Source organism: Anas acuta, chromosome 3 (genome assembly GCF_963932015.1).
Source record: "Anas acuta chromosome 3, bAnaAcu1.1, whole genome shotgun sequence".
Classification (NCBI taxonomy): Eukaryota; Metazoa; Chordata; class Aves; order Anseriformes; family Anatidae; genus Anas; species Anas acuta.
This window is the reverse complement of record NC_088981.1, coordinates 66,944,414-66,959,397: the sequence shown is the minus strand read 5'-3', so window position 1 is coordinate 66,959,397 and position 14,984 is coordinate 66,944,414. Positions and strand designations below refer to the sequence as shown.

Below are 14,984 nucleotides of genomic sequence, written 5' to 3'. Positions count from 1 at the left end.
CAATGTGACAAACCGAAGGCTTAGGAAAGAAATCACCCTCTTTGTGTCAGACTTGTAGTGGTGAAGAGTATTAAAACCAACAGGGAAAAATGATGCAAATATGTTGGATATATAATATGCTGGCTATTTTAACACTATTATGATATTTAGGAGAGATACTGTCTAGTGAGTGCCAGAGGTGAAAACAGTGGGTTAGTTGCTTTTCCTCTGTCTGAAGGAAGTAGTAGGTTTTCCACAGACATTGAAAGCTTCTTTTCAATGTTTGCTAATTCATTCTTCTTAAAAAAGGATGGGTATGTTATTATTCTTGTACAGGTATTAAAGACTTGGGAGCTAAGACTCTTGTATTATTAGATCATTGCTGGCAGGAAAAATAGAACACAGATAATGCTATCAAGCATTTCCTGTACAATTCAGGCATCTTATGTTGGCTTTTAGCATTATCCAAATATTACATTATTCTTTGTTGCACTGTCTGACATTGTCACTAGTTAAAACCAGTAAATTGAGATTTGTTCCTGCTTTTCTGTTTGGAGAGAGATGAGTTGTTCTCTTCCATTCACATTTTATTAATCTTCTGTTTTGGTTTCTCTTACTTATTCATGTCACCTGTTTTTCATGGTAGTAGTTAGCATCAGTTGTGGCTTACACTGATGAGGGGAGAGGAACATACCAACTCCTCTGCATGGCATTCATGTCAGCAGTGGAGCTGTCTTCAGGTATGGCAGAAGAGTTAATGTGGGCACTGTCTTAGGAGTAATTAAACTGTATTAAATGGGCAATCCTTGCCTGATGTCTGAGGACTTTTGAATTAATTCTGTTTAAATATCTAAATTATGCTTCTCTTCATGCTGAAGAGACAAAAGAAGAAACGTGTATGTCCGTATCATATACCAAGTGTGAAATGTTCCACTAAGTTCTGACCAGAGAAGGAACACAACTGCTTGATTTCAGAATGAGTTTTCTCAAACAATAAAAAAATAAATAAAAAAGTAAAGTGTGCACAAAAAGTAGAGGCAAGCAATACATATGTACTCAATGTCATTTACGTAGTTAATGTTTTGAAAGCCAGTGAAATTTGCAGGGCTACTTCCATGGTTCTCTGACAAATAATTTCATGTATTTTTTAAACTCTGTTGCAAAAGACAATTTTTACTTAAATGCTCTCTCAAGCTACAGAGACTGTATGCTGGTCCACAAACAAACTTGGAGGTGTTCAGGTTCATAGTGTTGATTCTTGTTCATGACTGCTTTTGCTGAATTCCTAATTACTTTTTGTCTTAATTGCTATTTCAGTCATACAATAGCGGATGGAATTTTTGATCCCCTAAAAAAGTAATGATAAACGATGTCCAACAGCCAACTCATATGGAGCAAGGAATACATTATTGGAAAAATCATTTCATGAATGATTAAGTGAAGATATATTTAGTTTTCTGTACATCTAAGTAGGATCCAAGATACTTCTTTCCAGAAGAGACGCAGTAACACAATGGATGTAATAAAACGTTTGCTAATGGGCATGGCTGAGATATAGAGGACTAATAACCACCTGCATCCTGTGTGAAGCAGGGAACACATTAGAGATACAAATTTGTAAACATTCAATTTATTAATGAAATAAGACTACAAAAACAGTAGAAGGCGAGAGGACAGCACTGCATGAACCTTCCCTGTAGGACAAAAACATAAGAAAAGACTATCTACCCAACTGGTTGAAGAATTATATACAAGTTTACAAGATTAGTAAGTGGATTTAAATTGCAGTCACTGTTCAAATTTCTTACTCCACAGGCAGTGGCAGGACCTGAGGATCCATCGCTTCCACAGCATTCATGTCTTAGTCTCAGATGTCGTCTCTGTTGTGTGTTTATTTCCCACGGTTATGTTTTGCGGTAGAGTAAGAAATGTAAAAGTGGAGGCAGTAGTTGTGGAATCATAGTTTCTACTTACCCAGCAGTCTCCCATCAAAACACAGGATTTAGCACAATAAAGTTTGTTCTCTTACTATCTGTGTCAGATTATTTGTCAGTGAGGTATGTTAGATGAATATAACTACCCAGCCTCCCGTGCTTTCCAGTGTCTGCTTGGTTGAATCACGCCATGACTGACACTGAGACACACTAGTGGGAGGATTGTTTATGAGAAAAAGGGAAACAAATTTGACACTTGAGTTTACAAGGGAAGTTGTTGCTGGAGCACAGATGCTCATCGCTGCCAAATACTCACAGCTGAGGTCAGGGAAATCTGTCAGGGAAAGCAAAGAAGCCTTGAAGCGATGTTTTTTTTTATGAGCTGGCAGAAGAGCACACATGAAATATGAAATATTGTTACAGCTGAGCAGAGATCTCCCCTCTTTCTTTTACAACCTTAGGATTGCCTAATGCCTTTTTCTTTGTATGAGCCTCTAATGAGACATGTGCAGAATGTGCTTCCCTTCTCCTTCTTCTTGGGTTTCCTGAGAGACCTACAGTCTCTCAGCCTACAGGCTGATGACAGTGACAGCAGCAGCCAGGAGGACTTGGACTAACTGTCCCCTTCTGATGTCCTTTTGCAGTCCTTGGCAGCAGTTGTTATTGCTCCTGCTCCATATCAACGTGATGCGTTTTGTGCCTTTGCATGGAGCAAGGGTGGCGGTGGAACAGGCTTGATCAGCACAGAAATACTGACCAACACTGGATCTGGGAAAAGGGTAATTCAAAAGCACATATATGCCTGTGCTGTGGATATTCTGTGACTAAAAACAAAATAGAAAAGGCAGGTTGTTTGGGCTGAATAAGGCTGTACAGTTCTGATGGAAGAATACAAGAAACAGATACTTGGAATGGAAAAGGATATCACAGAGAAGACTGAAGAAAGGACATAAAATAATATGTACCATAAAACAGTGGGCTTTCAGATACAGCAGTTTCTCAAGTAAGGAGGAGAAAATTATATGAAGACAGAGAACATGTACAAAGGGAAAAACTATCAGAGACCTGTGGGGAGAGAAAATGTGGAACATTAGATAGGAGAACAGTGGAGACCGGAGATCAAGGTCAAGAAAAACAGATTAAAGCAAGAAGCCAAATCAGGAAATACAGGCTTAAGAAACAAAAGGAGACAGGGACGAAAAAAGCAGAACCTTCCGCTTTCTCCAAACAGAAAGGAAAGTAAGCGGTAATAAAGACAAAAGAAAAGATACGTACATTTGCATAGTGGGTGGAAAGAACAGTTTATACAATGAAATGGAAATGAAATGACGGGAATGAAGTTGCACAGTAAATTCATGTTGGTGGTGAAACACGATAAAATCCTTCCTCTGCTTTTTTTGTTTCTCTGGCTACTAAGTCCTGGAAGAGCTGTAATTCCAGTTTTAGCTGAATGATACTCTTGGGTCTTTCTGTTAAGGAAAAGGCTTGAAGAAAAAGGTGCTGTATTTTGGTTGCATTTAAACTATCGTTTATCCCTAGTGAAATGTGAAATCAAATGGTAGAGATTTACCATCTGCTGTTGTTTAATATGTGAATAAAAGCTGGTGTGCTTGGGCGGTGTTTAAGCCAGTGATAAGTGCAGAAATAATGGAACTGTTACATCACTACACCCAGCAGATACCTCGCTGATTGAAGCATCGTGTTTCTTCTGTGTCTTAACACTTTCAAACATGATTCTGGAGGAGGATGAGCATGAGGAGGTTCAGTGTTTAATGTCTGTGTTTTTCTCATTCCTTTTAGGGATCTCTTGCTGTCTGTGGCTCTTGGCCAGGTACTCTCCCTCCTTATCTGTGGCATTGGCCTCACGAGCAAGTATTTGTCAGAAGATTTCCATGCCAACACACCTGTTTTTCAGAGCTTCCTCAATTATATCCTTCTATTCTTGGTCTACACGACAACACTAGCTGTCAGACAAGGTAAGCGTCCATCTCTGAAACACATAACTCTTTTGTGTAAGACAGTGAGGATAAAGCTTTTGCAGAAAAATAATAAACAAGTTATATTTAACTGTGATTTAGACACGTATCCCATTAACATTTGTAACATATTTATATTGCCTAGCAATACATATTGGATAAACTAAAAAAAAAAAAAAAAAAAACAACACAAAAACAGATTTTCATTAACAAAGAACGAACTAATAGATTCATGATTAGGGCTAGATTCAAGGATAGCACTTCTGCCTATAAGCAAAAAAAAAGAAAAAAAAAAAGAAACATCAGTACTTTTCACATCCTAACTATTTTTATGGTAATGCTCCTCTTAGGCTTGTCACTGTGGTACCACAACCACACATTCAGGGTTTGTTTTAGATTTGACTGCATATTTTGCCAGGAAATAATATGCTTTACAAGTTACATAGGTTAAGGAGAGCTCAGATGCAAGCAAAGAAGAGCTTGCTCATTCTAGTTGCTCATCAAGGCAGCTCAGTAGTTCACTTATTATTAGTGAAAAATAGCAGCCAGTTTTTAGTGTTTTGGAAGTAGGAGATAAAAGGAGGGAATTTGGGATACTGTAACTGTGAAACGCTGAGTGGGCAGAGAAGCTCTACAGCCCTGCCACCACTGTGGGACAGGGCTCGTATAAGCGATCTGGCTGCCAAAATGAGAAATGCATTCAAGTGCACTTCAGTACCATATGTCAAATGATCCTCTATTTGACAGCCTATATATAATACAGTTTTTTATGCCTTTCCTGCCCGTCCCTCCTTTCTCTGAGATTTCATGTCTAGATGAGGTGTGGGAGGTGAATGCATTTAAGTACATTTCTTACCCACTCATTTTTTTGTATTCGTTTTATTTATTCATCTTCGCAGAACACATGGATTAGAAACAAAATAAAAGAGCAAAAATATCATGTACTTTTGTGATTGTGCTCTCCTGACATAAGGAGGGAAGGGCTCCATCAAGGAAAAGAACTAGAATATGTATTAGGCTTCAGGACATCTATCGGCATACTGAGGGGTTCACATTTTCTTACAGGAGCAAATATCTTCAATCATTCTTTGATGTTGCATCTTTAAATGATTTGGGAACAACTCTAAAGCTTAAGTTTGTCCATCAGTGTGGTATTCAGATACAAAACAGTAACATATGAAAGTGTTCCAAACCAATAAGGGTTTAATTTCCATGAAAAAAATAAATAAAAATAAAACAATTAAAAATATACCACTGTCCTGCAACACAAAGTGCTTCCATGTATTACAGCTTGAGTCTTACAAAACTGGGTCTCCATTGACATTTTTCAGAAACAGCAGAGGCCAATCTGCTAAGGAAATGTCAGCTCTTACGTAAGGAAAGATTGCTCAGGCACTGTTTCACTGTCTTGGAATTTCAATTTGTGTAGGGGGAAGCATCACCACGTTTTTCTCTGCAAAAGGCTTAAAATGTGTATTAGTGGCATCTTTCTGGAGATCTGTGTTTAAAAATAATTTTTTCTGAATGTAGGATTGCCTCGCTGTTCACAAGTTCTATCCCAGAAATGTCCTCCTTGGGACTGATTTAGATTTTGTGGAAGCCAAATCCCAATGACTTTTAAATAGATTTTGTTTTTTTTTTTTGAAAATGCCAGCTTGTGAGATGATATATAGGCTAGAAATCTGTTGTGCATTACAGGGCTTTGGTTACAGTGCTGTTTGACACCAGTATATATTGACATTTCAAACCCACTATCAAGCACTATGTTTTACTCATATAAACATACTTGTAATAAAGGATCTCTTTTATTTTTATAAATAATTTTCTATCTCTGTTTATAATATAGTGATTGATTAAAGAGAGTTTGCTGGAGATCTCTGTTGTTCTAGTACAATAGGTTTGGGAAGTGAATGGGAAAGTCTTAAGGATGGGTCAAAAATATGTTTTGGATGAGTGAGAATGGTTGGAGAAGATGTTTGAACAGGCCTGCAGCTAAACACACAGTGTACAAACAACCAGAGCACAATGTAATGGGGACCAATGGAATAGTCTGGAAAAGGAGCTGTCAAAAACAGAGATGGTTTGGTGTAGGGTCCAAAAAATCCAGAATGAAACTGACCAGAGAGGCAATGAAATCCTTGATCCAATCACTCACTGTAACATTTCTGCTGAATGGCAGAGCAATACACAGCCAACTCATTTACTCAGCATTTAATATTGCCAAATGATTGAGCTTGACATTGTCTTTTTGCTTGTGTATTTATTCAAATTCATTATCTGTGTTTGTTCCACTAAGGCAGTTTTTCTAGCAGCTCTAATCGTTTGGCTTTGTTAGCAGATGGAAATCACATAATAATTATATTAATTTTATATGGGCTGATTCTGTTCTGAGTGCCAGGAACATCAGAAGGCTTTTTTTTTTTTTTTTTTTTTTAAGTGCTGTTCTCCTATTCTGCATGCAAGATTTAAGATTTTTTAAATTACCCTCTTTCTCCTTCAGAAATCAGACCATCATAAGTTGGCTGGTAGTCAAAAATAACTGCATCCCTTTGTCTTTTTCTTTGCTTGCTTTCTTAACCTCTGAGGTTTTGCAGAAATGTACTCACTGAGAAGCAGTCACTTGTGGTGGCCAAAAAAAGCTCAATTCAAAGTAGGACTGAAAACTATAATTTTCTGAGACATAAGGAGCTCTGAAGTTTCTGTTAAATGATGTGTCTGGTATCTAGATAATTATCTTTTTTATATTATTATTATGGATATTTTTGGGCTTATTTTTTTAAAAAAATTATTATATGTAAATTGAAGTTGAATGTATTATTTCCCTGAAGAGTGCAGAAGTTCTTCACAGCTAGGTGTGCACACTCACACGTGCATAGATGCTGGTAGCCACTTATCCACAAATATATTATGTACCATCTGTAGCTTCCAGTTAAATGCTCATTAATGCACTGGTGTTGAGATGCTGGGGTCTGAATATAATTATTCAAGAGTTTTTTGTTTTGTTTTGTATAAAAACATTGCTATATAATTAATGTCACTTATGCAGCAATACCAGGCAGTGAATATCATTATGTTTTATCTGGCTGATATGCAAAAAAAAATAAAATAAATTGAATAACTAATACTGAAACCCTCAGTTCTTACTTTTGAGGTAGCTTCCTCTCATGCCTGTTATTTTTACAGCCAAAACCTGTATTTGTCCATGGTAACACCTCTGATTTGAGAAGGTTTTAACACATATTATCTCAGCTCTGTCCCCTTGTCAACAGAGGATTCTGCTAAGCGAAATCTTGTCAGGACACTTCCAGATAGCCCTTTGGGTTGTATATTATTACTAAATGAGGAAAAGAAAAGCCGTAGCTATCAGGCAGAAAAGATTTCTCTCAGTGAAATGGAGCTATGGGACACAGAACTGGTGGAGATTAGTTTTAGCACCTTAAAAAGCAGTAAGCGGGAAATTGTCCATAGTGGACCAGAAGGTGTTAATTACTAACAGTCAACATGGGTGCAAGCATCAGCAGCTTGCAACCAAAAATAAATTACTTCTAAAAGCCACCTCCCATATGCTACAAATGAAAACAACACATCTACTAGACATCATTTGAAGAAAAAATAAAAAATGTGAAATTGCTATTTTTTGTTATTCTAGAGCACAAGGGATGAGGGAGCAGTATGGATGTGTTTTGAACGGAAGGGGAACAAAAAGCCTTAAGGGCCAAATTCTGCACGAGTGGCAAGCTGCTCCTTTAATTTCAGTGCAACAAGGTACTCTGTATTTTCAGGCCACCATTAGTGGCAATAATTTGCTACTTCAGAAAAGTTTTTATGAATCTCTTTATGTCTGGATGAGTTCTGCTCCTAGACTAAGCAATGAGGTTATAGCATATATCGATGCAAATACGGTTTTCACTAGAGTAACTGTAATGTCTCAGATTTGACACATAATCAGATCCGATCTGTGCCCCTAAGTTAGTTACAGAATCCCTTGAGACTATTAAGGATTGCAGTCATGTCACTGGAATATCATTTTTAATGCATTTCTATCTTGGATTTGTTTATGACCTTAATATCTCAATCATATCCTGATTTACCTGCTATTCAAGCATGTATCTCCTTTTAGATACATGAAAAAATAATAATTAAAAAACAAACAAACAAACAAACAAAACACACAGTCACAAAACAAAAACAAACACCAAAACAAAACAGAACAACAGCAAAAAAAAGCAAACAAACAAAAAAACTACCATAATATCCTTCCTACTTCCCCAGAAAAACTGAATCAGGCAACTTGAAGGCAAGTATAACACTTTATAGGCATTGCTCTGTTTTACTGAAGAGATTGTCAGCTATCTATTGAAAGGATAAATGTCTCTTTTTTAACTCAATTTCATTCCACTAGCAATGTTATATTAACTCAAAGCTGGTATTATGCAGTTAATTTTGGTAGACATACCAGAATTTCTTCAACATTAACACCTTGTTTGTTGACTGCAGATAAAAACGTATGTGGGAAACAAGGAGAGTACATGATTTAACCTGATCAAACTATATTAGATATAAAGTACTTTGGGCAATATGTGCCGTACCATTGAGATGAAAAGTCTTCTGGAAAAGCATCCATCCTGTCAGCATGTTCAATGAGACGCCTTCAGAAATATGGAACTTCCTGTTCACTTAGGATGACAGGGAGTGATTTTGATGAGAAAAGATGCATTTTGTCATCATTCCACTTCCTCAGCACGTTTGTGCCTCTGCTGTAGAACAAAGAACTTGTTTATGCCCCCAGTGTTGAACAAAACCTGCACAGCTCCATACTTGCTGTCTCATGGCCCTCTCTGCTGATGACAGAAGTGGCCCTCAGTCCCTCAGGAGAAGGTGGTGGTGATGCCGGGACCCAGCCTATGCTCAGGCTTGAAAAACACATTGCAGACTTCAAATTCCCCTTGAAACCTGGGGGAAGCAAGTATCAAGCTGGCCTAGACCCTCCTGGCCCTCTTGCTGCAAGGGACCAGGATAACTGTGTTGTAAAAAATAAGCATCTCAGTGAGTATGGCTTGGGATGAAGAAAAATGGTGACATTCTGGTCTTTGGTATTCTCTGTACTGCATATTCTCCCTATTGTGTGGAGCTTTGTAGTCTGCAGTGTACTTTCTCCTAATTACTCTGGGCTTCTAATTGGGGATGCCAAACTGTGTGGGATATGTTTATTATGGAAATGGTCCGCCAAATAGTCCTTTTGTCTGGGCTTTGAAGAACCCTTTTCATATTCAGAGGGAATTCTGCACTTTGGGAGAAATTAAAATAAAACTCTGGTGATTTACAGACACTAAAAATTGCAGAGAAGATTTTTTGTAGCCTGCAATTTTCTGTTTTGGATAAAATGCACAGGAGCAAGAAGTATGACTTGCTATGTGTTGGGGGTTTTCCTATCACATCATGGGCACCAGAGCTATCTAACTAGAAAAAAAGCAGTATGAGTTCAGTGCTATTTGCATAATCATTTTGTTTCTGTTTAAATTTTCCCTCTATTTCCAAGTGATTTTTTTTTTTGAAATCTCCTGCTGTGAAATGCTGAGTGGTACTGCCCTCTCCACTGCATAAGCCTTTATCATTCTACTCTGTAGGTGGCTACAGTTCAGAGGTGTTGAAACTTTTCCTGTATGTGTAGTCTTCAGAGGACCTTGGGATCCTGTTCTTTTTGACAGTTTCCCAAAACCAGAGAATTTCCCCTCCTAGTCCAATGAAGTCTTCCTGAATTTTTCAGCTATAATACAGAAAGAGATACAATTTCATCAGAGTATGATTTATTCCATGCTGCTGGTAGGAATCATAGAATCACAGAATTACAGAATGGTTTGGGTTGGAAGGGACCTCAAAGACCATCCAGTCCCAACCCCTACCATAGGCAGGGACACCTCCCACCAGATCAGGTTGGCAAAGGCCCCATCCAGCCTGGCCTTGAGCACCTCCAGGGATGGGGCATCCACAGCTTCTCTGGGCAGCCTGTGCCAGGGCCTCACCACCCTCACAGAGAAGAATTTCCTCCTTACATCTAAGCTACATCTCCTTTCTTTTAGTTTAAAACTGTTCCCCCTTGTCCTGTCATTATCTGACTGAGCAAAAAGTTGCTCTCCATCTATTTTTAAGCCCCCCATAAGTATTGAAAAGCTGCAATGAGGTCTCTCCAGAGCCTTCTCTTCTTCAGGCTGAACATCCCCGGCTCTCTCAGCCTTTCTTTGTAGGAGAGGAGCTCCAGCCCCTTGATCATCTTCATGGCCTTCCTCTGGACCTGCCCTAACAGCTCCACATCCTTCTTGTGCTGGGGGCCCCATACCTGGGTGCAGGACTCAAGTGGGGCCCGAGAAGGGCAGAGCAGAGGGGGACAGCAATCACCTCCCTCGACCTGCTGGCCCCTCCTGTGTTGATGCAGCCCAGGAAGACAAGATAAAAAACAGTAGACCACATTGATGACAGGAAGGCAGGGTTAAAAACAATAAACTTGACCTTTCTGTCTTTTGTTGTTTTGTTTTGGTTTCCTGTTCCTAGTGGAGAGGTTGGGTGGTGTTTTTTTTTTTGTTTGTTTGTTTGTTTTGTTTTGTTTTACCCTCAGGGTTTTTCATTGTCAGCTACCTTGTTCCACTAACCAACATGCAGAAGCTTTCTGCTTTGGTTCTGCTGCTCCTGTCCACCTACACAAGGGACCAGGCCTCTCAGGGCTTAGTCAGTTTTCATTTTCATCAGGTGTGTTTTGCTTTGTCAGCTGTTTAACAATAAACACAGAGGTGAATCCTAGCCCCAAATGTAGTGAAAAGGTGTCAGCAGGTAATGCCACAAAAAGAAACCTCAGCCATCCCTTTCTCGTGTTTTAATTTCTCTGTTCTGCTTCCTCACTGTTAGGTTAGGCACCTGCTATCCAAACCCATAGCATGCAAGCCATATTACAAAATGTTTACCTTTCTGCTACTCCTAGAGAAAGCAGCACAGTCTATCATCTTGCATCATATTCAGATAAATCATGTACATCCCACAGCACATACAAACTAAAAATTGGAAAGTACTTTTCCTTTAGGATGCAGGTGGCAGCAGTTAAGCGTGAACACAGTGTGCCATGGTTTAATGATGCAAACGCTAACCCACTCGTGGTGACCCCAAAGCAATGAAGGCCAGGTGTAATCAAGCATCCATGCTGTAGCATTCTTTGTAGTAGTAGCCCATGGTTCCTGGTGCAGCTCATTCAGAGTCCAGAGATGCCTCTTATTTTACTGCTTTGCTTTCAAAATATCTCTGCTGGTCAAAGAAGCATTCTTTGTGCCATCAAAGACAAGAGAAGTGTTGGGCAAAAGGGCATTGAGCACCCCATTTTTCCTGTCTGCTGACTTAGTCAAGAGGAAAAACAAATCTCTTACCACCCTCTAAACCTAAATGAGGAAACTGAAGGTCCTGTCTACGGAGATAAATGAATTTCTACTAAGGTTGCATGTGAATTAGGGGTACCTCTGCTTGTAACAAAATCCCTGGAGGATTTAGATGAGGCAGTGAGAAGCACCAGTCACACTCAGTTCAGGAAGTTCAGACACGGTCATGTTTCTGGCTATCAGGTTTATGCCATCAACCAGTTTCTTCTAGAAACAGCATGCAGATTTGCACCATGATTCAAAGGCTGGTGCATATTTTATAAAAGCAAAAGTGCAGTGAGCATAAAAGGAGCTTTAGGCTGGCTGAAGTCCTGGGTGATAGACCATGTTTGCATCACTGTAAGGCAATGTCTATACTGAATATACTAGAGAATAAGGCAGTTTTGCCCTGGAGGTAAATGTACATGCAGGTTCCTGTTTAGGAACATTTAGCCAGATGTGGTCATTCCTTGCCAGTCAGTCCATAAATAGAAAGCAGAGACGCAATGAAATGGGAGGTGATGCATTTATTCAGCTTACAGCTGCAACATCACAGGTAGCTAGTGGGATTTAACAGAATCAAAACACTGATGAGAGTGTAGCGTTTTACATTGTGATGCTTTTCATGTTGATTCCAGCACCAAAACTGGAGTCTTCAGGCAAACTCAAAACATATTTTTGAAAGCATTTAGGCTTGGATCAGGATTTAGGATTTGTTGCTGTGCCTGTGAAGCTCCCTCCCTGCAAGCTTTTCCAGGAACCATGCTAGCCTTTCAAACACGATGCTAATCTGCATGGAAGTCTGTGGGAACCTGTTTGAGAAGAGAAGCCTTGTCACTGGAGGCACAAGTGGGCAGGCATGAGGAAGCTCTTACAAAGTGCCATTTGAACACTTGCACTTCTCAGCTCCTTGATTTGCGTTCCCATCTCAGCAGCTGCGGTAATGTGTACTCGTATTTGTGCCACAGATCCAAATACAGGCACGGATGATATAGGTTAAAGAATTAAGGCTTTTGAGCGTGTAGAAAGCCAGGTGTTTCTCAGCACATTCCTGGAAGTGCTTGAGTACTATGGCAGTGGGCACACACTGAGCTTGGAAATTTGTCCCGTAGTGTCACAGTATTGTGCAGGGGTGAATGTCATTCGTGGTAATTTTATTTGATGATAAAGCAGCACCCTATCTAGACAAGATTGCCTTACAGTTTGTCAAATAATAAATTGTCTCTTAAGGATGTGAACTGAATCACAAACAGAGCATAACAGTCTATTTTATGTAGAATTAAGAGGTAACTGTCCTTTGAAGTGTTAGTGTATGGATTTGACTCTTTCCCCCTCCCCTTAACACATAAACATCTCAAGTGCTGTTTACAAAACCAACCATCCCTTCCCACTACAATGAGGAAAGTTAATGGTTCTGATAAAATAGTGTACCCTTGATCCTACAGCTGTAAGCAGAATGCAAGGGTCATCTCTCCCATTTCATGCAGTATCAGTATTTGCCTGTGATTTATGGAATCTTTAAACATTCATCAATTCAAGCAGCTAGCCAGGGTAGTCAAATCCATATGCAGCGCACGTAGCTCCAGTGTTCATACGGGAGATTTGAAGTGTGGTTACAAGATGATAACTGTATTGCCTGAAGGAGATAAGTCCTGCTCTGCAAGAATGGTGCTTTGTATGTAATTAGTGTAAAAATTCAGAGGAATCGAGTTTATCCTTGCGATCGTCTTTCTCATTAAAAAAGAATTGTAATGAAAGAACAAAGCAGCCCCTGCAGTGAATTGGATTGCCTTCCTAAGTTTTCATTAAATCAAAGAATCAGCAGCATCCCATTTTGCAGAGCCCAGTTGTAAACTGTACACAGTTCTCACAGCAAAGTTCCTATGAAGATCACATCTTTTCTGGAGGTTTGGAAAATGCAGTGTATTTCTCACACATGGAAAATAGCCCACCTCTCCATTTTCTTTTTTGGATTTTATTAGTTTCTGTTAGCAAGATGGTACTGGGACAAAGAAAAGAGCAAAGAGCATATGTGATGCTTCAGGTAACTCACAGTCACAATGATAAAACTTTAAGTACATTGCCTTATCTAAAATAAGGACTGTATGGCAGTATGAATCCAGATCATAAAAAGTTACGTCAGTGGGAGAAAGCTCGATTTTCAGCTTATTCTTACAGTTCATATTTAATACCAAGTCATAACACAACTCATAATTTCCTCTTCCTTCATCTCCATTATTATCAGTGTAATCCATATAATTATTGTTACAACTAAATGCATTGTCCACATAAAAAAGTACAAGTACCCTGTGTTTCCACCATTTTGTAAGCATTTTTTTCCTTTATACTTAGCTGAGCTGTTAGCCATTATCATGCCGTTACTTCAAATTCCTGTTGCTTTTCTACATAACAGTGCTATAATAATAATTGCCGCTTCATCTGAAAAATTGTTTACAAATGCAGCACTCCAGGTATAAGCTGCAGTTGTGCTGTATTCTCTCCCTTCTGCTCACAAGCTGGTGAGAACAGGCGGGAGCACAGAGCCATTTCTGGAAGATGATGAAAATTCAGGGACTTGGGGACTCAACTCTTGGCTTAGGTTGTCCTTTGGCTGAAATTTTGGTTCACATACCCTGAGGATGCTTTAGCTACAGGTGGCTGCTGAATACAGCTGTGAAGGTGCTCCCTCTCAGCACAAGGTTGTTAGCAGCCTGCTCAGTTAGAGCCTCTCTCGACATTATCTTTTCCTGATCTAGCATTAAAAAGGAGAAAGATAATATATTCTGTCTAGCAGCCTTATCCATTTGTTGCACAGATTTCCCTGGGAAGTCTGGGATGGAGGAGGCATGGGAGATGGGAGGAGGACTCTTTGAGGGAAGGTGGGAGCTCTGTTGACAGCAGTAGTGAGCTCTCCAAATACACGAGGAAGGCAGAGACCATGGGCATATCTCAGAAGAGCATTTATCCTTTAGTTTTCAGTAATAGGATAGTGACAGTCAATTCACAGAGATATTTTTGAAACTGTTACAGAAATGGAGCAAATGAGGTTTCAATGGACAACTAAGCATCTGTACCTCTTCTGAGTTAAATATTCATGAACTAGCTTCTGTGCAGGTGCTAGAATATTTAAACGATATAATTTGTCTATCCTTCTCTGATTCTCTGTCTGTGATCTGATGCCTGGTTTTGTTTTGTTTAATTGTAAAGGAGGTTTTAAAGCCCAGGGGAAAGGTGAACTGTCATTACTTCAATTAAATGGATATACCCTGATTTACTCCAACAATAATATAAATATGATATATTCTGTTTGTTTTCATTGCTTTTTGAAATGTTTTGTTTGAACATGTTCTTGAGTGTCCTATTAAAATTTCAGCCAATTGGTGTGCAAGAAGAACAACTAACTAGTGCCCTTTTTTCCTGTTTGGCATGTAACTGGTTTGGCTCCATTTTAAAGAACTAGAGTAATTTGCCCTCATGGAGTGCCAGAGCCTAAGAGCTTTTCCATAAACACACGTAAGAAAATACACATGTACACAAAAATATACACATGTACAAAAACAAACAAACAAAAAACGTGTACGATCATGTATTGGGTTTACATGGCAAGGTTTTGGTTGCTAGGGGGTGGCAGTAGTGGCCTTTGAGAGCAGAGCCCAGCAGCTGCCCCATGTCAGATCAGAGCCAGCTCCAGACGGCTC

The 14,984-nt window shown here is 39.3% G+C and overlaps 1 protein-coding gene across 4 annotated transcripts in view; it reads left to right on the top strand.

The window, feature by feature from the left end:
- Positions 1–14,984, top strand: part of SLC35F1 (solute carrier family 35 member F1) — a 244,294-nt gene that overhangs the window by 133,429 nt on the left and 95,881 nt on the right. For 3 of the 4 annotated variants that reach the window (XM_068677630.1, XM_068677632.1, XM_068677633.1), the window contains exon 2: positions 3,714–3,889. In XM_068677630.1, coding sequence (XP_068533731.1) covers positions 3,714–3,889 — 176 coding nt within the window. The remainder of the gene's footprint in view (positions 1–3,713; positions 3,890–14,984) is intronic. The other variant, XM_068677631.1, reaches the window with a different exon arrangement.